At 40.8% G+C, this 19,955-nt stretch overlaps 7 protein-coding genes across 7 annotated transcripts in view; 2 read left to right on the top strand and 5 right to left on the bottom strand.

The window, feature by feature from the left end:
* Positions 1 to 268: 268 nt before the first annotated feature.
* Positions 269 to 895, top strand: LOC128715532 (transmembrane protein 138). Its single transcript, XM_053810439.1, has 3 exons — positions 269 to 402; positions 472 to 719; positions 789 to 895. Exons 1-3 carry the CDS (start codon positions 269 to 271, stop codon positions 893 to 895), a joined length of 489 nt encoding a protein of 162 aa, XP_053666414.1.
* Positions 896 to 2,407: 1,512 nt separating this feature from the next.
* On the bottom strand, positions 2,408 to 4,259 carry LOC128715528 (Krueppel homolog 2). Its single transcript, XM_053810434.1, has 4 exons — positions 4,093 to 4,259; positions 2,946 to 3,195; positions 2,716 to 2,849; positions 2,408 to 2,645 (listed from the first exon to the last, which is right to left on the bottom strand). The coding sequence occupies exons 1-4, from the start codon at positions 4,257 to 4,259 to the stop codon at positions 2,408 to 2,410; spliced, it is 789 nt and encodes a 262-aa protein (XP_053666409.1).
* Positions 4,260 to 6,251: 1,992 nt separating this feature from the next.
* On the top strand, positions 6,252 to 7,027 carry LOC128715530 (protein-lysine N-methyltransferase CG9154). Its single transcript, XM_053810437.1, has 3 exons — positions 6,252 to 6,386; positions 6,465 to 6,618; positions 6,675 to 7,027. The coding sequence occupies exons 1-3, from the start codon at positions 6,252 to 6,254 to the stop codon at positions 7,025 to 7,027; spliced, it is 642 nt and encodes a 213-aa protein (XP_053666412.1).
* Positions 7,028 to 7,087: 60 nt separating this feature from the next.
* Positions 7,088 to 7,555, bottom strand: LOC128715533 (prefoldin subunit 1). The gene is made up of 2 exons (XM_053810440.1): positions 7,535 to 7,555; positions 7,088 to 7,453 (listed from the first exon to the last, which is right to left on the bottom strand). The coding sequence occupies exons 1-2, from the start codon at positions 7,553 to 7,555 to the stop codon at positions 7,088 to 7,090; spliced, it is 387 nt and encodes a 128-aa protein (XP_053666415.1).
* Positions 7,556 to 8,324: 769 nt separating this feature from the next.
* LOC128715527 (uncharacterized) lies at positions 8,325 to 9,419 on the bottom strand. Its single transcript, XM_053810433.1, has 2 exons — positions 9,091 to 9,419; positions 8,325 to 8,754 (listed from the first exon to the last, which is right to left on the bottom strand). The coding sequence occupies exons 1-2, from the start codon at positions 9,417 to 9,419 to the stop codon at positions 8,325 to 8,327; spliced, it is 759 nt and encodes a 252-aa protein (XP_053666408.1).
* Positions 9,420 to 10,507: 1,088 nt separating this feature from the next.
* Positions 10,508 to 11,272, bottom strand: LOC128715531 (mitochondrial import inner membrane translocase subunit Tim23). Its single transcript, XM_053810438.1, has 3 exons — positions 11,218 to 11,272; positions 10,888 to 11,137; positions 10,508 to 10,802 (listed from the first exon to the last, which is right to left on the bottom strand). The coding sequence occupies exons 1-3, from the start codon at positions 11,270 to 11,272 to the stop codon at positions 10,508 to 10,510; spliced, it is 600 nt and encodes a 199-aa protein (XP_053666413.1).
* Positions 11,273 to 13,867: 2,595 nt separating this feature from the next.
* Positions 13,868 to 19,955, bottom strand: part of LOC128715523 (insulin gene enhancer protein isl-1) — a 29,152-nt gene continuing 23,064 nt past the window's right edge. The window contains exons 5-8 of the mRNA XM_053810430.1: positions 17,275 to 17,395; positions 15,169 to 15,331; positions 14,847 to 15,059; positions 13,868 to 14,074 (exon numbers count right to left, since the gene is read on the bottom strand). Coding sequence (XP_053666405.1) covers positions 13,868 to 14,074; positions 14,847 to 15,059; positions 15,169 to 15,331; positions 17,275 to 17,395 — 704 coding nt within the window. The remainder of the gene's footprint in view (positions 14,075 to 14,846; positions 15,060 to 15,168; positions 15,332 to 17,274; positions 17,396 to 19,955) is intronic.

Genomic DNA, 19,955 nt, shown 5'->3' with positions numbered 1-19,955 from the left:
TGCATTTTTTTTTCAATCGTCCTTTCGCTTCATTTAAAAGTTATCCATCTCCTTTTTCATCATTTAATTTTTCAATGATAATTTTTTTTTTTACCATTTTCGGGATTTTGTAAAACTGGCTACCCTGTCATGCCGGAAATATTTTTTTCAATCAATTGTCAACTTCGCGAACGACAGTTCAGTATTGTTTTGGTTTTGGAAAAATCGAACGCAAAAGCTTATTCTCCCAACCTACCAAGAAGAAGTTCGCTGAGCAACAATTTTCACAATGCTCAAGTTGTCTCTCAAAAGATTTGCCTCAGTTCTATTCTTTCAAATGTTGTTTCTAATGGTGGATTTGGGAATAAACAGCTTTTCTTATCTTGCCCGCGGTCATCATTCGGCAGTAATTTTCCTGTTTATGTACGGAAAACCCCCACCCTTTTTATGAAAAACCATCGTAAATAAATGTTTCTATTTCGTTTGTTTCAGTGCCCAGGATGTTTGCTTGATGCTTTCGTTCACGGCATTCGTGTTCAGCCTGTATTCGACCTATGTCTATCAGGCGGGCATGGCCAATCTGTTGTACGAAAAGTTTCGCACACCACTGCTGATAAGCATGGTCTACTTCTTCCTCAGCATCGCTCTCCACCTGTGGCAGGTAGTCGGGCACTCCAGCGAACCGTATCAATTTCAGTGGCCCAAAGCACTGACGGCCCTGTTCATCATACACCGACTGTGTAAGTGAAATGCAACACACGAATGGGGAAGATGATGATTGTTTACGATAATGTTTGTCATTTCTTCAGTTTCGCCCATCTATTATTACCTCTACAAGAAATCCGCATTGAAGATGAGTGATCCGCGATTCTACGAAAATTTGGATTGGATTGCTTCGCAACTATCGATTAAATAAGTGCATAATATGAACGAGAATTTATCGAAACGCACGAAATGTTACAAGTGAAAACAGTAATTACAAACTAGTCAGAAAGCATTACATTCGTTCTGTGGCAGTATAGTTTGGGTACGAATAATTTTAACTTATGAGACTGAGTTTCCGCAAAATTAGTAAAATCATATGCGCAAGCAGCTGATAACCAAACTAACCAAAGCACAAACAAATGAGTTGTGTGCGAAAAAGTAATCCCATTCCTTACTGTGTCTATCTGGCTAATTAATCACAAAGATGGAACTAGATAATCGTTATTTAAGGCAAGCACCGAAACAATTATAAATTGCTAGCGATAAATCTCACTAGTCAGGTACCATATCTGGCATCAGCAGCAGTTAGGTTTAGATGTAGTGAACTCACGTAATTGTCTAATTTATTCCACATATCAGAATAAACAGTTCAGATTGAAATTCATTGTGTAATGGGTAGTTTGAGAAAATGTTGTAATTCAATAAGCTCATCAAACAATTCGATAAATGATAACAATCCCAATTTCCATGTAACGTTTCTGTTATGTTATGTTATTGTGTAAATGTTGACTATTTTATTTTACAACTCGTTTGTTGTTGCTGATTATTTTATTTAAGGCTTTTTTGGCATTCGTCTCCCATTTTCCAAGACAGATAAATAACGGCACAATAGTTTATATTACTTTCTCTATCGATCAAAAATAGAATTTACGAAACGGTTGACCTCATTTTGTGACACTGTTTATTTCCATTTCCATATTATTTACGCATTCATTCACCCTAAAAATATAGTATTCAACAAACGACCTTCCTGATTGTATACAAAAATATTGTAACACATGGGGAACATAAAATGAAAATAGAAAAACACAAAGTAGTTATAGCTACATGTTACTGATGTAGATGATTGCTTCTTGAGCCCACAATTGATACCGTCGATATTTGATCATGTAGGGTTTTCATGCATATAAAGAGATTAGTTAAATCAGTTAGAGGAACGTGTTACAGATTAAGGGAAATTTAAAAGTATAGAGCGAATTTTACAACCAGTTGAGCAATGGTTTCATAAACGATCTTCATTGAGGTTATTTAGTAATTCCATTAGCGATTGGCACGATTCCCCTAAACAATTGCATACTTCTATAGCTTGCTTACAAAATTCCCCTAATCGCTTGCACGGTTCCCTAACTGATTCTCTTTGCATGTTTGGAAACCCTGAATGTGGCAGAACGTGGCCACGTGTAAAAATGAAAACCCCTCCGTAAGAATCCTTTTTCTTCTACGCATCAAAACAAACCCCGTTTTGTGCACACTACCGATTGTTGCACAGCCCAGAAAGCGTAGAACTGCATCCATTGTCAAAAAAAAGAACGGCCAATCCATTCAAAACAGGCTTGCTACCCCTCGGGGTATTGATGTTCAATATGCGTGCGTGCTCATGTATATGCGCGGGTGGAGGTATGTGCAAAAACAACATAAAATGATTAAGCATACTTTGTTCCTACTATTGCTGCTGCTGCTGCGGTGGCACCGGTGTCGGCGGCGCTAATCGACTGATGAAACCGATAGCAGCATGTAGCGCTTTACGCACAACTGGTGGTGTGCCTGTGCCATTGGCAAAGTTATCCGCCACTAATCGTAACTCGTAGAACACATTTCGGGTGTACGGATTGCGGCGGGATGAGTAACGCATTACCAAGAATTGGTAGTACACCAAAGGCGTCATGATACCGGCTTTGCCCCTGAAAGATAAAAAAAAAATAATAAAATCACCTCGGAATGTGTATTTCTGATGCTACAGACTATACTTACAAAAACACAAGCATCACCGTCAGTGGCATAATGATAATTTCGCAGAATGCCGCAAATCTAAGAATGTTTCGTGTTTGGAATTCAACCACCGAAATCAGCAAACGCGCACCCCACCAAGAGTTTTGTCCGAGTGTCTACAGCAAAATCAAATCAAGAAAAATGCAATAAAAGCGTTAAGATCAATATGTAAACCGGTAAGATAATCATTAAACTGGTATCAACAAGCTTACATCAAGCAGGGTCAAAGAATAGCTCGTGGAATGCAGCACGGAGAACAGTACGACCGGCAAGATAATCACCAGCATCGGGTACACGTACAGGAATATTAAGGAAAACAATAAATAGTGGAACGAGTCCTCTAGCATTGTTTGTTGTAGATAGGCACGGGACAGCTGAAATGGAGGTAGACGTTGGTGTAACCGTATGGCGCTGGTGGCCGCATTTGCCATCAGCACTTTGTAGTATGCATTTACGGAGTTACTGTAAGAGAAGAATAGGAGTATTAAATTAGACTGATCAGCTTAGAATACTAATGAGATTGTTGGCGCCTATTCGTAGGTTATTTAGCTATCGAAACAGAGATGCACGATCATATACTAATTTGTCGAAAACTATCGCTTGAAAACGGGATCCCGTCATGACTATAGTGAGATTATGTAAATTATGTTCTGTGTTCCAACTTGACAATGAAAAGTATTAATCATTGTTGATTAAGAATGATTTGCGTGTTCCAACTAGTTCGTCATATTAAAGCATTTTTGTTCAATTCAATATTTGAAGGAATCATAGCATAAATTGATAACTTTGATGTGTATACTAATTTTACCTTATACCATACATAACTGTTACAATAAGCTTTTGTACCAACGGTACAGCTGTTCACTACCAAGAGATTCATTACAGCAACATGGAGCTTCTTCCACGATACCTCGTGGGGAAATCAACGACCAAGCGCGCTGGAACTCGTAACTTCGCAGTATGTTTTTTGCCTGTCTTGGACATTTCATTACGTAAGCCGATATATGTAGTTCGTCATCACGCAGGTCGCATGTATGTAAGCGTGGAGTTCGTTCGAGGTGTAAATTTTCAGCATTCGGTGTGCTGTGAAGTGAAAATCGTTAAAGCGATCTTGAGCATTCGACAATGCACTTTTTGCTCGGTTGCATGCATCTCTTCGCTAGTTCGAACGCAAGCCAAGTTATCCACATAGTGCCTATTATGCGAAAGCTAGTTTGGAGGGGTTTGAGCTTCTTTTTTGCCTATCCTCCCTTCCAAAACACGCATTTTTTTACTTCACAACATGTTAGGCGACGACCAACATAAGAGGTACGAGAAGGAGAAGTTGTAGTAAGAAGTAATGATATCCATAGCACTTACCCGTATAGGAACGGTAAAACGTATCCTAGCGCAAAGTAGATGGTTAGTACGCGGGATACCCATTGCGTCGTTTCCAGTTTGTTTGCCAAAACATGTTCCTTCAGTGCAACAAAACCAGTTTGCCTCTGTTGCTGCTGCGACTGTTGATCTCGCTGTTGATCGCTCATCCTGCAAAGTGGGTTAAGGGAAAGACGTATGTTTACTTAACGAGAGTGTCTTTAAGGTTTAGCAAAACAAAAAAACGACCATGAAAAACACATCAAAGTAGGGTAAGCTTTCCGATACGGTACGAACGAAACACTTGGCTGATAAGCGGTACCTCTTTCGCTATTGAAGGTGTCCAATTTTATGTGTTTTATCACTATTATCAGCACGTTATACCGATCACTATTGAGCGTACGCATATCGCAGCAAAGGCGCCTTTTCGGTTTACTATCATTGCTCGCATCCATCCACATGATGTAATGGAAAGCAACACCAACAAAAAAAGGTGGATGGAATTTAATCAAGGTAAACCTCAATTCACCGAGATTTATCTACGAAAAATGGGTTGGCGATAACCATCAATTTTCCTACGGACACCACGTTTGACTATCATGTCGAGAAAATGAATTCGAGTAGAAATTTAATAATTACATTCATTTTACTTTGCCTAAACCCAGCGAAAACTAATACCCAAAATGCAGAAAACGAAATGAAAAGCAGAGAAGAAAAAAGAAAGTTGCCGTTACCCTGTTGCAATTGAATGAGCATCGGTGTAGTTAAAGCAACAACAAAAAAAAAACCGGTGAACAGGGCAGCAAGTGGTTGAAACAAAGGCCTGCTGCTATTACGCTGATCGTCATGAGCACATGAAATCGTGTTTATTTCACCGCCTGCTAGTATGCGATTAGAGATAAAATGATAGATAAACTGATAAACTAATGGGCGGTCCCAGTGGCTGTTCCCCAGGTACGGGGCCAGTAACATACAGACGGCGAGAGCGTTCCAACCGGGTCATGATAATTATTGGCCGTGGTGTACAATCGCTGCACCTTTCTCGAGAATTGTAATGTTCTCGCAAAACACTTGATATACGCAGCACGCAGATAGTGTGCGCTAAAAATAAAACATATCTCACAATGAAAAGAATTCATATCCGAATCTCGAAATCTCCCCAAAACGACAGAGCACACAAATTGGCTTAGCTTGATGCTTTGAATATTTTATGCGCATATAAAAAGCTAATGAAATGCCGCTGCACACACATGCATACATCATATGTCCACTGCATAAACACTGTCGCGTATTTCGAAAGTTTTGTTTGCGACTCGCGGTACCGATCACCGACAGGTACGAGAAGGTGGAAGCGAACTTCAATTAGGATGCGCCTTGGGAACAATGCTGCGTTCGTTCATCACGAAGATAGGGAAACGTGTTAATAGGAAATCCGCTTTAACGGGGTACCTTACACCCGTGCTACCACGCTTTACAACCCCTTTCACCCCTTTTACTACACACGATTTCACCTGTGGGAACGCACACCCTCAGCAATCAATCGATTCGCGAAGCCAGTAATTGCTGTCTCAGCTCAGCCATTACACACAAGATACCGATTTCCTTTTCGTGAGTAAGAAACATTACCTTCACTGTAGAATGGTGCCGACAGAAATGCAACAAATGTATCACGCGTACTTCGAGTCAGGTTCCTAGCTAAATAAAAATTCGACTGAATTATCAAAATGAGATCCAATCAAATTCCACGCACTTTCGTTTCGCTTTAGCTGTGTTTGACGTTTGAGCGAATAGTAAGCAACATACTGTCATCGTTTGCAGAACAACCATCGGGTTGCATCAAGTTCATTTTCTGCATGTCATGCCTGCTGTTTTCGGTCATTATTTTCCATGCAACAATACGAAATTACGTAAATAATTCGAACAGTAATGTTGGCGAGAAAATAAAATCGCCAAGAGGTACGAATACTCAACATAATGCGACATTTATGTGTTGTGAATTGTCCGTTTGTAATGAACTACTGTCAAATCGTTTTACATTGTACTGCCCCCCCTTTCAGCTGTTTCGCGCATTGCAGGGTGCGTTTATATTTAATTATTTTGTTTATAACTGTTTGCCCACAGCTCTTCTAAATCCTGAATCGTCTTCTGTAGTTGACAAAGAAATGAGCGATGAAGAGGATTGCGTTTTACCGGCAGACACAATGCTTATCTTGCAGCAGTTTTTACAAGAGAAAGCATTAAAAGAACGGTCTGAAGAAGCCGGAGTTGAACCAGAAGGATGTTTTGAAGAAAATTGGGTATGAAATCCAAATTATGCGTACAGTGAATGTTTACACCAGTCGTACTGTGTTAACTATTTCGTACTCTCCTTCCAGCAACTAAGTCAATTTTGGTACAACGAAGGTACGAAACAGAAGTTAGCATTTATCGTAAGAAAATTGCAAGAACAAGATTTTTCAAACACGTTTCGAGTAGCGCTGCTGTCGGCGCCATCCGCATTCAAGCACGTGTTAAATGAAAATAAACAAGGTATGCTGCTAGTGCGGACAAAATGGATGCAGTAACTATCCAACGTTTCATTCTAGCGGTGTTATTTGAGTTTGATGAGCGATTCGCTTCGTACGGCGACAATTTCCAACAGTATGACTACAACAAGGCTTTCGATTCGGAGTACATGGACGCATTTGCCGGTCAGTTCGATTTGGTCATCGCCGATCCACCGTTCTTGTCCGAAGAGTGTATCGAAAAGATGGGAGCTATCGTGAAAAAAATCACGAAACAGAATGCCAAAATAATTCTTTGTTCTGGAGCGGTGGTGCGAGACTGGGCCAAAGAGCATCTAGGGCTTCATATGTGTCAATTTCGACCAGAGCATGAACGCAATCTTGGCAATGAGTTTTGTTCGTTTGCCAATTTTGATTTAGACTCTGTACTCTGAATAAAGGTTGTTGATTGGATTAGTAATTTATTGTTCATTGAGGTTGAATTCTACCGCTTATTATTCCGCCGGCTTCCCATTCGTTTCGGTCGTCTCTGCCTTCTTCTGTTGTACCAGCTCGCGGAGACTTTCTTCCTGTTCTTTGAGATTTTTAATCAAAAAGTCTTTGTTCTTCTCGCACTGTGCAATCATTTCTTCGTATGAAGCGTGGTTCGTTTTTAGTTGTTCGGTCAACGTTGGAACATCATTCAGCACGTACATACGCCCAACCGATGCGTATACTCTGGTAGCGGGATCAAGGTTGGAGATGTGTCGATTCGTTACTTCGATACGCTGCTTCGACAGCTTCAAACTATCCGTCTTCATATGCAGCAGGCGAATCTTCTTGGTAGATTCGATCTTATTCACCTGCATTTCGGTAAATGCCTAAAAATGGATGTGGGAGACGACAAACCAATGAATGATAGAACAAACGGTTTACATCAAAAGCCCAACGCCCGGTTATACCTTTTTCAGTTCAGGATCCATCTTCACAGTTAGCAAGATACAAGGAATGGTTTCAAGCTCTGTTTAAAGCACTATTTACCGTTTTTTCGTACTTTGTTTTCGCATGTGCACGTACGGGCAAATGAGACAATTTTGGAATCAATTTTATTGACAATGAAAATAAACTGTCACATTTGACGTGCTTGCTTTGACGTCTGCACTTTGAGACGGCCGCGGTCATCATGGGTGGCTATCGCCGAACAAATCGAATCATACGAAATTGTTATCCGTTGTGCAAGTATCCAAGCAACGGAAAGGGCGAAATGTATATTCTAGCTTCTATAGACGTCCTGAAACGAAATTATTCAGATGACTTCCTTTCGCAACGATTCTATGACAAAAAACTGCGCTTACTGGGCATAGTAGTATAGGATAGAAAATGTTATTAGAGAACTTTGATCGCAGCAAGATGGTTAAGCCTGTACCTGTACAATCGACATTCGGTTGCATTGTCTTGCCAGTCTCAAATAAACCGCAAAAAGGTAGCTTTTTATGCTCAAAATACAGTGTATTTAAGGATTTAAATTAAGAACATGTAAAATGATTCAACTGATGTCGTTCCGATGCTTCGTGATGTCAATTCTAACTATTTGTGCGATGTAAAATATGTAAAAAATGGAAAGTTTGTAAACATTACATCGATGTAAAATGCAGGCACAATCGGTATCAATGGCATATACTACCGGGTATCATAAAACATGATGCCTTACACTATCGTAATAAAATGGACGGATTGTACCTTGATGGCGGATTAAATTCGCATGTTTTTGCTGGCACTCGCTCGTTTGGCGTTAATTACCACCGTCCAGATCCATAATCCAACGCAAACCCAGGAACAAACTAATCCAATAATCAGTGCAGCAGCCGTGTTGATTCTGCCCTCTCGGAATCTATCGAATGCAACGTCCTGATGCAAATAGTCCATAAAATCAAACACCGACGAACACGAAATGCGGCTCTGTATGATTGGCACCAAGCTGCCGTTGGCCTGCATGTACTTGATTAGTTCGTTGCGTTGCTGCTTGCAGGTGTTTAAGAATCCATCCAAATACATTGCGGCATGTACGAGCGTCAATACGGCCATCAAGCTTCCAATAACACTGGCCGGTATCCAGTAGTATGGATTAATATCGTCTTCTTCCACATCAGTTTTAGTCGTCATTACAATTAAGTCTCCGGATCTACAAGTAATGCAGGAAAGCAACCAATATATTAATCTGTTAGCTTAATTGCTTAAAATTAGACAAAACAGAAACCGAACCGATATTCCTGGTAAAACTACCACGATTTTCATAAAGAAATATTCAAAGTAATAAATCTACAACTATATTCAGTTAACAGATTATTCTTCTTTTGACACATTTCATAAGTGAGATAACAGCTAACATCATTCAGTGTAATGAAATCATATGAACAAAAACGACAGCTATCTATTATCTTGTCCTGTTTTGGTTCCTAAACCGGTTCTTATTCCTCAGTTATATTGATATTCATCTCTTCAATATTCACCTACTTACCTTTGTCTAACAGTAGCTGTCTCAGGGTAACGTCGGCGTCGGCCAAAGCACACGCGGAAGACGTGAAATATTCCAAAGATAAAGCAGAATATAATGGGTAACACTAGTCCATAGGACGCCCAGTGGCAATACGCGACATGTCCCCCGGTGAAATGTGTAGGTGTTGATCTGCCATGTAAAATGCATCCGCAGTTCGTTTCAACACAAGTATCCAAAACGTAACGCCAGTGATGCCATGCTACGGTTGTCGATATACAGCACACGAAAGATAACGTTGCGATAATCGGATATAGATAAGCAAGTTGCTTTTCGCTGCGATACTGATTCATACTGGGACTGAGCGGCGCCTGTAAAAAGAACAAGAACGTAGTTTTAAAATCAACCTAATCAATCCATATAATATTGAAGACAGCCACAAGTCACAAAACTGGGCGTGGGGACCATATGGATTGGCCCGAGAGCTTTCCCTATCTGGTCACTTTCCCCTTTTCTGTATGGCTTGCTCATTCGTGGAGCATCGAGGGCAAGTGGATACACTTGGCGAACTATGATCTATGAACTAACTTGTTTATATGATTGTACAACAAAATGCATTCTACTTACACGGTTGGTTACCAAATTTCCAAATAGATTTTATTGATAAACTGCAAATAAAAACACCATGGAACGTAAACAGCACGCCAATCGTTTGACGTTTACAAGCGTCGCTTAGCTAGTGGTTACACCCAACGTCAGAATTGTACTGGCAAACAATGTGTGAATTGAAATCGATGCATTTTAAAACCGCCCCATGAATTAGCAAAACAGATCAAACTTAAATCAAACATGTTAAGGAAGTTCTTTACGAATAGCTTTCTGCATAATAAGAAATTTAGAACTTCGTTGAATAAATAAGATGTTTAAAATTGTCAATCTTTTTAATGGAAATACGATTATATTTCTCCGAAATCAAACACTGTATTTTCGTATAGGCTTTTAGGTTCTGATTATACTTAAGGAACCTAAGGACCTGATTATACTTTTGGAATACTTAAGTGCAATTGAAGATATTCAACATATTGATATTAAACATAAAATCAATTCACCATAGATTGCTAACAAATCTAGAGAAATAATGTTCTCGTTGCTCCAATAGTCTGTATGACCCAAAAGCCATTCATTACTTTATTAACTGGTGATGCTTTCGATTTATACGACGGTACTGGAGTTATGCGATGTAGCAATATTAGGAGATTGGTCTACTACCTAAATGAGCCTAAAGTAACACACAACTAGCTGAATGCTCGTAGTTAAACCACGCTTTCTCTCAAATGATTCCAACATTTGATTGCAAACTGTACTGAAAGCACATTGTACTTGACTTGAAATATGTTTTAAAAATTAACAGTACATTCTATTGGTTGGTTTGTTGCTTCCATTACAAGTATTGTGATTTAAGATCACTCAACTTTTTAGAACCACCACCTGTCATACACCAAAGCACGTACATGGACGATAGTGCCAATCCAATTCCTCCACCGATTGCACATTTCCGTAGTCCGGCTGTGGATTTGTACAATAGTCCAGTGGCACCACCAGCAGCAATTGTGTTGATTTCATCGTCTTCACCCCGCGCGTATTGCAACACGACGCCAAAGGCCGAATACATTACCGCTATCGTACCGAACGTGTTAGCGGTCGCAGCACCTTGCTTCATAACGTGATTTAACAATCTGTAATAGGGATAGGTATTAGGAAACAGGAGAGATAGGATAAAGCATGCTACCTAACCTACTAGTGCGCATTTAGAATACTTACTGTGTTCGACGCAACTTTCCAGTCTGTTTAGCTAACCGTGTTGCATTTATACCATTGTACAGCCCTCCTGCGCCGCCAATGCAGGCGCCTATCATCGCCGAGGAACCAATCTGTGAGAATGCAAGCTCGAATCTGCCCCGCTGTTTGGAGGCTCCTTCGGGAAAAATAAATTCTGGTTGCGCTTGAAGGTATCGAGCATCGTAATTTAGATACGGCGACAAAGGTTGCAGCTGTGGACTTGCTGCGATTCCTGTTGACAGAAAGGAACACAGCGTGGTGTTAATGATTGTTGCGTAATTTGCTTATAAAAATTGGATTGCCACCAAGTACCTGATGACGGCGGTGCTCCAAAGGATAAAGGTTTATTTAAGTAATCGTCGCTCATTGTGTGGCGTGTAGTGAATTTGTTTGATAAATATGAACACACGATAAGTAGAATCGAGGAAATGTGCGAGCCGCTGAAAAAATTTTGTTTTGATAATCCTTCCTTTGACGTTACTGACAACTGGTACACCATTGTGGGAAGCGCACGGTCATGACGTATGACGGTGCATTCAAATTCCGAAAGCTTTTACAGTAATCTGCACACAAACTCTCGGTACACGTACACGACAATTAGTTTTTCTTCAATCAACGAATTTTCAAAAATTGCTGTTACTTTTCGGATTAGCACATACTTTCCAATTAGTCCAGTGATTAATCCTATTATTTAATCCAGCGATACATTATGATATCTCGGCCTGCTACAGTCCTTTAGCTCGCTCACTGTCGAGCACCGTCCTCACCGTCCATCCAATATCTTGACCTTTCTTGCGGACGCAGTAAGCCAGAAATGGCGCACTAGAACATGTCTACCATTTCTGGCTTACTGGATTTATTTTACCAAGTAACCGAATAGCCATCACTCCAGCTCAATGTGGGCCTACCGCACATCCCCTGTGGATTTTTCTCTGTGGACGACCTAAAAAGACTTTACGGGCCGGTTTGGCCGGTGTCATTCTACTGACATGACCGGCCCACCAGAGCCTGGCGAGTCCAATTGGCCTTACCTTAGTGAGTTCATTGCAGTGGCGGATCTAACGGTGGGCGGAGTAGGCGACCGCCTAAGTCTGTTCAGTAGGAAAAGTACCCCCTTCCCACCCCAGGACCTTTTTTTTTTAATTAGGGGACCCAGCTATCATTCCGCACAGGACCTCCAAGGGGATTGATCCGCCACTAGTTCATTGTACAGCGCGTAGAGTTCCATTGTCCTTTCACACATACGGGGTCAAATTCCCTACTGAGCATCTTCTTTTCCATTGCGCTTATGAAGGTTTCGTGAGTTTTGGACTAAGTCCATGTTAAAGGCGTATGATAATACTGGGACTATGGAAGTTCTATATAGTCCCAGCTTCAATCATTGCGACACATGTTTTGAGCAGAGAAGTTTCCAGACTGTAGAAAACCCGTTTGCCGTCCCGGTCTAGGTGTGCCTCCTTTGCATTTATTTATCCTACGCCGGATAGTCAGTCCTGCGTACGGAGGATTGATAAGGATGGGATTTTGGAAAGGACCTGAAGAAGACCGGAAGACCGGTGCTGGTACCGAGCTACACTACCGAGCTGTCCCCAGGACTAGCAGAAGGTGTTTTCAAAGAAAAAAGATAAATGATGATAAATTATGTTATCATATTTTTACATTCTTCAGTCTTTAAAAATAAAATATTTCGGATCCTTCGAAAAATCATCCAAACAGAATGCGTTCTCTATTCAGGTACGAATTCTGCTTACAGGCTATTAGAATCTCCATTCGATTTGTTAAACAGCGCACTATCATTAATTAAGTAAGTTTAATCCAACATATAAATTATGCTTGAATTTTCTTTTATTTCCTTTTTTGTTCTTTAAGCTTATCTTTTCAATGTTGTTTTCTTTAAATACCGATATTTCTTATATGATTAGATTGTTTAAACCTATGTCTCCTTCCTCAGACGTCACCGTTTTCTACTTGTATTCGATTCACTCGCTTTGCTCCACTGAGTACACCGACGTGATGGTCTCACTTACGCAAAGGGAACTAATATTTTTCTCTTTATGATGTTATTTTTGTGAATGTTTCATATTCATTATCGTATGTCAGTTTGTCGGCCAAAACCACTTTTCTCACATTCTAGCAACTCAGGCATAATGAGAAAAGTATATGTTCAGTTTCGTTTGTTTGCCCGCCTGTGTTCGCCATCTTTACGTGGGTGTTTTAATTTCTCCATGCTTTGTTTCTAGTTTTTTTTGTACACGTAAAATTTAACCATATTAATCGTATCAAGTTCTGTGTTATCTCTTAGAACATTGTCTATTTTGATCATTTCAATATTCTTCCACTAAATCCAATTTCCTTTTCAAGTGTCAGTGGCAACAGTGTCGGGCGCGTGAGTGAGTGATTCGGTAGGTAGAAGTGTTCCGTGGACGTTTACTAAGTGGTAGTTTTGCTTTTGTTTTTACATTATTTACAACCAGCCTTCATTTCGGCTCCTTTTGCTACTTGCTATTACTTGCGCAATGTTACTTGCCAACGCTGTAACCAATGTATAAATCTATCCGTAACATTAGCCCTTTTGCATTACGCCGAAGTTTTCCCCGTTTAGTCCACTCTTATTGCAAAGTTAAGTTAAAACAAAAAGTATATACCAACCAAAAATGAAACAGAAATCAAAACCTTCATGTTTAACTTGGCGAACACTTTGGCTCGATTTTGTTTGTTCTTTAACTTATTTTGTCTAAGGAAATTTACATGAACGATCCTGCCTCAAGAAGTTGCGTTTGAAAGGAACGATCCAAAAAGCTTACTGGTACACTTCAAAATATCATTCTCTGGTGCGTTTCAGTTTGAAGGACATTATTGTTTGCTTCAATAAAAGCTGTGTGCCGTGTATTGCCATCCGGTTGTGTTAACCATCCGTCGCTTAACGGAGTTTGGGTGTCTGGGTTTTGTGTGAGCAAAATTCTTAAGGACTGCCCTGCATGCTGTCGTCACTTTCGAGATAGGTTACGTACGAGTCCGTACTATCCGGATGATGATGCCCGCTGAGATCCATGTGTGACCCTATCGGGGGGACTTGTCCAACCTGGCCCGGCATCGGTGGCATCCCACCAGGACCGCCACCAGGACCTCCGCCGCCTCCACCGCCATTACCGACGTCGTATCCGTGCATCTATTAAATTGAACAAAATAAGCATCAAAATTACATATCAAGTTATGATCGAGTACCAATTTAATGCCATCCACTGCAACTCCACACCCGCTTGACTGTATAGTGTATGCAAGGATATAAAATTTCGAGATCAAACAAACTGCAACATACAACCAAATTACATTACAAAGATTCGCTAAGCTCAGTAAACCGACGCAAACCAAGGATGGATCTACCAATAAGAACCAATGCCAACGCAATATTAATCAGCGTATATTTCATGGATTGTTATAGCCTGCTGCTACAATACGATCGAGTCATTTTGCGCGTTTCTTGATTGGCTCGGCTCTCGATCGTCGAGCATTCTTTTGCCATCGTCTTCCGGCTTAATCAACGGATTAGTGGCGGCAGAACTGGCAGAAAACTGTGCATTTTTTAACCATTCCCCATTCTCCATCTGTCCTTTGTTCGTCGCATTCAACTGACAAAACTTCCATTTTGTATGTTCAGCGTCTTCCATGATAGAGTCTTCTGATTGCGATTCAACATCGGTTTGTATTGTAAATTCAAACCCTGCCTTCGGTAACTTTGCCAACTCTGATGTCGTCGTATCGAATAGTTAATAAAATTTTGCGCTTCGTAAGGAAACTCTGCCGTCTGTGGCAGTTTAATTGAACAAAAAGCTATAATTACATCATCAGTATAATATAACGACAAGTTATACATTGTCTATACTTAATTTATATTTGCCATTTAGGAGTTTAGTATGAAAAGTACTTAATAAACAACGTACCTGATTGACTAAATGCTGGAAAGCAGGTGTGTGGGTGTTGATCGATCCGTTACTATCGAGATCGGAATGGAGGGCGAAATCGGACAGTGCCTTCCACGGTGGTTGATACGCGGTCACTTCTAGGCCGTGGAGATTTAGCGGTGAGTCGTGCCTTACTGGTGAGCTGGCCACCATCGGTATACCCTGCATGCCATAGCCCAGCTTTCGCCCTTCCTGTAGTAATACAACGGAATAGAATCGAAGAACAGTTGGCTTTAATCAATCGAACCTCGTGTTGACGTGCTGCTGCCAGTGAGGAGTATCGGCCATTCCGAAAGCTTACCTTCTCTTGCTGCATCTGCAATTTCATTTGGATCGTTTTTTTCTTATCCTTGCAGCGCTTGTTCTGGAACCAAACCCGTATGACCCGTGGTGACAGACCGGTCATTTCAACTAGCTGCTCCTTCATCAGTGCGTCGGGTCGTGGGTTCGCATTGTAGCACGTACTGCACAGCGGGAGAGGGAGAAACGGAAGAAGAAAGTGGACATGCAAACGTTAGAGTAAATTATTGTCAGTGTAACAACAGCTCGATAGCGATGCATCTCAAATTGCACACATGTGCATTATGTGTTTGGGTCGCGTGAAGCGCTGTGTAAACACTGTCTGTACTGCTGAGAGATTGCACGGACGCTTAGACGCATGCCTGTACTGACGCACCAGTTGCCGTTCCAGTTGGCTGCAACTGCATTATGGTAATAATTTGCACAATTTGTATTTCGCTTGACAGTCAATATTAATGATGGGCACCACCGTCCACGCCAGTGATCGCGTGCGTGTATGCGTTTCTAATTAGTGATAATTCACAGGCAGACTGGAGGTTCAGTGGCTAGGTCACTGGCGCTTTGCAGTGGCAGGACGGCGCTGACTTGGAAGTGTCTCAAGTGATTCTGGAGACGTCGTGGCGCTTAAGCCGTCTCATGGCAGATTACCCCTTTTGCATCCACTTTTGCGCATCGAAAAATAAAAGCAAATGTAAAAACCCCCAAAGTGCCTAGTGGAAAATTGCTGTTTGTGTTTACTACACAAACGAACAACTCATCCGACCATGGGAAAAGTTTGAGTTTCATACCAAACGGTTGATTTGTTCCAATCGTACGTTCATATGTTTTCCATTGTGGTCGAATCATTTGGACACGTCAAAGTCAAAATGAAAAGTTGAAGTTGAAAAACTGAAAAAATGAATGAAAGCTCTTCGGGCGGAAACGGAAACAAAGTTTGGGACTGATCTCAATCATACAAAGAAGTATTAACTCAAGCATTATTTTCCATGTACTTTAGTATTGTTTGGCTATTTTTCTACATGTAAAGCACGTTAAACCAAAAAGTTTTAGGTCTTGCACGGGCATTGTTCAACAATGTTAATATGTAACATCTATATTTTGATCAAAAACCTCCGGAATTGAAACTTCAGAATTGGGTTCATAAATGTATAATACACGCAATTCGTGGTCGAATATTATTACTCTGGTCAAAATCACGTAATATAAAAATGCATCTCAATAGCTTAGCGAATCTTCTCTCCTGAATGGTATTAAAAAACAACATCTAGAGATTATTCGCCTAACAGTTTTGATAAATTTACTTAGAATTCATTTAAAAAAAAATGATAATTAAACATCAACATATTTACCCTCGCCAAATTTCGGAGAGTTGTTAATACAATACTTCCTCCATTTTTATTATACCCTTTGTTCTGTTGCTCTAAAGTTACTTAAAACTCGTAGGAATTTATATTTATTAATTCAAATAAATTTTCTCTATTTAAGGCAACCAATACTAGTGGAGACACCGCCAACAAACGGAAAGATTTGATGACCAAATTAAGTAACAAAGAATAGCTAACGAGCAACTCCGCTTTAAACTCCCATAATCACTAGGGTACGAGTGACCTAGAATATTTCAGCAACTGCGTGTTGTTGGTACTACAAGCCAAATCTTATTATTAATCAAAAAATTTCATCCACCAACTATGGAGATGGTTAGATAAAAGTTTTCGATTTTAATATCTTTGGGATACCTTTTCAATTTTGATTCAACTGTGCTTAATTCGCCATTGCTAGCAACGAATATCTCATACCATACCCACGGTGTGTAGATCGCAATGTAACCATTTTCCCTTGCTGGTTAACATACGCGGTACGGTATCATTATCATCACGTTTATCATCATGGGGTACGAAGAAGCGTGAAAGTATTTCGTATCGCATTTCATTGGAAAAGCATAATTACCGCTATTACAATCATGCGCCATTTACGACGATGAGCAGTATCTGCTAATCCTTTCCATCCAAAAGCATATCACACATCGATAAATGATTGACGCAGTTGTGGAAATGATTATGGTGGGAATCGTTATTTACTGCTGCGATGCGATAGATTTAATACTTACCGTAGCGTGTGTAGCTGTTTCTCGTTTAGCACCGTCCGCACACGTGTTGGTTTACCGTCCGATGGTCCGGTGGGTCCTTTGCCACGCAAACTTTTATGAGATCCCGATTCACTGCCCGAATCTGTTGTTTTATTAAAAAGTAATAATAATCACAAAAAAGGATTAATCAGATGTTCAACAAAACGTTCAATCAAATCAAGGGTTTAAAATTGGGCCATGATTGTAGTTGGTAAAAGTGTTTAATTCATAGTAATGCCAACATATTCCTGTCACACAAGTAATTCCTGCTTGTTGTTTGTTGCATTTTATCAAACATTGTTAACTGTGAAGGGAAAAAAATGTTCTCTCTCGTACCGAAAGGAAATGAATCCGCAATGACTGAATTCGTGTCAAAACCTTCGGTTCACATGAACTACATTTGTGCGCTGGGTCGGTGAAGATTGTTGCCTTCGTCTTTCCCGGTACGCGTACCGACCTGGTGCTGCTGTCCCGGTGTGTATCTACTACATCATACCGCGGGCCAGCCGCGATTACATCTATTATTATTATTTCTCGTGTTTTATTGATTTGCCGCCGCACCACAAAGTCCGGTATTGAATTGTACTACTCCCAAAGCGCAATTGGGCACGAAACAGAAGAAGGCATCCGCCGCCCCCGAAGTGAGTCAATTATTTCATGTAAGACAACAGAGCACTGGTGTGGAAGGTCTGGGACTGGGAAAAGGCCATGGCCACGTAGCCTTAGCGTAGAAAAAAGGGGGTGAAGGTGTAGGGTTAAACAAGCTACATGGAGCAGCAAACTGCAAAAGAAGAAGAAAGGAGGAAAAAGATCGAAATATTTACAACTCCCGCTGGACTGAACCGAATGTGAGAGATAGTGAGTAGGTGAACCCAAAAAGGCCACCAAAGGAAAACGCACGCACAAACACAGTACCGCCAAATTCGGCAGAATAGTAGAGATCCGCGATCAGTACCGATAATTATCAATACACGTCTAATTACGGGCGGGAAAATCGTTACCGAAATCGGAAACTCGAGCCAAATGCTAGCACCCCCCCCTCCCACCAATCTTCCCTTCCCTGACCACCCTCATACTGCTGCTTGCCTTCAACCCATTGGGCTAAAGGCAGGAAAAGACAGACGTAAGGCAAATCTCCACCACCGACACAGCCCAGTCCAGGGGAACGCATTTTCTCTGCAACATTTTCAACGATATTAAGTACTACAATGCACGATCGCGATTGCAATTATCGGTACTGCGATACCCATGAGCACACCGGCATGATACAAACGCGCCAACGAACAAAACAAAACCAAGGGGCCTCCGTGAGACACACGGTACAAGCGTGAAAAACGGTGGTGGTGGTGGTGATGACGGCGTTGCGGGGATGAGTTTTGGTGGGGGGTGAACATGTTGGGCGAAAATTGGAACATTTGTACTGTATGTAGGCACTGTTTTATGCTTCGGCTTTATGTTTTATGTTTTGCGCTTTGCGCTGCTCTGCTTTTACTCCTTTTCGCGTCGGTTTGTGTCGTTTTATCGTAATATCGATCGAAGATGTTGAACAAGTTGAGCAGAAATTTTAATCATTTATATTTAGGTTTTACTGTAATAGACTTATGCATCACGAGACTATTGGAACTGAAATTGACTGATGTCTGTGATTTTGCCCTTTTTTTATTGCGCAAAGACAAAATTAGACCACGTTATCAGTGATTTTGTAACAGTCAGGCAAATGCTTTGGAAGTTTTGTTCAAACTGAATGCGTCTCTACTTCATTTAATAGGTAAGGCATCAATAATAACTTTTTTCCATCTGAAGAAAGGTCAAAGTGACAATCAGAAATTCTGAGTTGGTGTACTGACATCACCATAAAGTGCAGCAGGAACTTAAGATGAATGGGGTCAGAATCACTCACTCTGCGATCACTCAGTGAAGAATAGACTTGGGAAGATAGACGTTATTGCATATAAGTGTTCAGTTGCCGAAAAGACCACTCGCCTGTAGGAAAAGTTTGAAGATGACATTTAACGAACATCATCAACCAACCACGATCAGATGCGATGGACAAAACATTTTGGCGTAAAACACAAGCAGAGGATCGAATCTAATAGTTTGGAGGTCACCAGGGAGAGATAGGTGATCACCAAAGCCACGAAAAAGCTAATCCAAATGATAACACACATGTTTTTGGTGACTAGCTCAGCTGAGGCTAAGGATTCTGATCAGTTGGCGTGTAGCTCAGCCCAATAGCTGATTGCTCATTTTTCCAAAATTGTTATTGAATGTAAAATTCAGGTAAGGCTTGTTGCATTAAGTTATTTTCAATATGTTTATCATCGTCATTCGATTTTTTCTATCTTCCAGCGGCTTTTCGCAACAGTACTGCATTTTTGGAACGAAATCGACACGGCGAAAACAATATGATTGAGAAGCAAAGTCGGAAAACTAAATTACAAACAAATGAAACAAAAAAAACCAAAGTAAAAAAAGAACGAAAAAATTACATTCTGCTAGATAAAGTTAGAAAGCAACAAAAAAGCGGACCACAACCCGTTTGAAGTTGCCGCCGCGCTCTCTATCAGCAGTAGGCTGAAACCCCGAAAGGAGAGATTCCGATCGGGCTTTCCGCTTGTCACCCATTTTCGCATGTACCGACCGGGGCCGGAACAACCATTCGT

The sequence above is a fragment of the Anopheles marshallii genome, chromosome 3, assembly GCF_943734725.1.
Source record: "Anopheles marshallii chromosome 3, idAnoMarsDA_429_01, whole genome shotgun sequence".
In the NCBI taxonomy this organism is placed as follows: domain Eukaryota; kingdom Metazoa; phylum Arthropoda; class Insecta; order Diptera; family Culicidae; genus Anopheles; species Anopheles marshallii.
The sequence above is the reverse complement of the archived record's forward strand: the minus strand, read 5'-3'. Positions and strand labels throughout refer to the sequence as shown.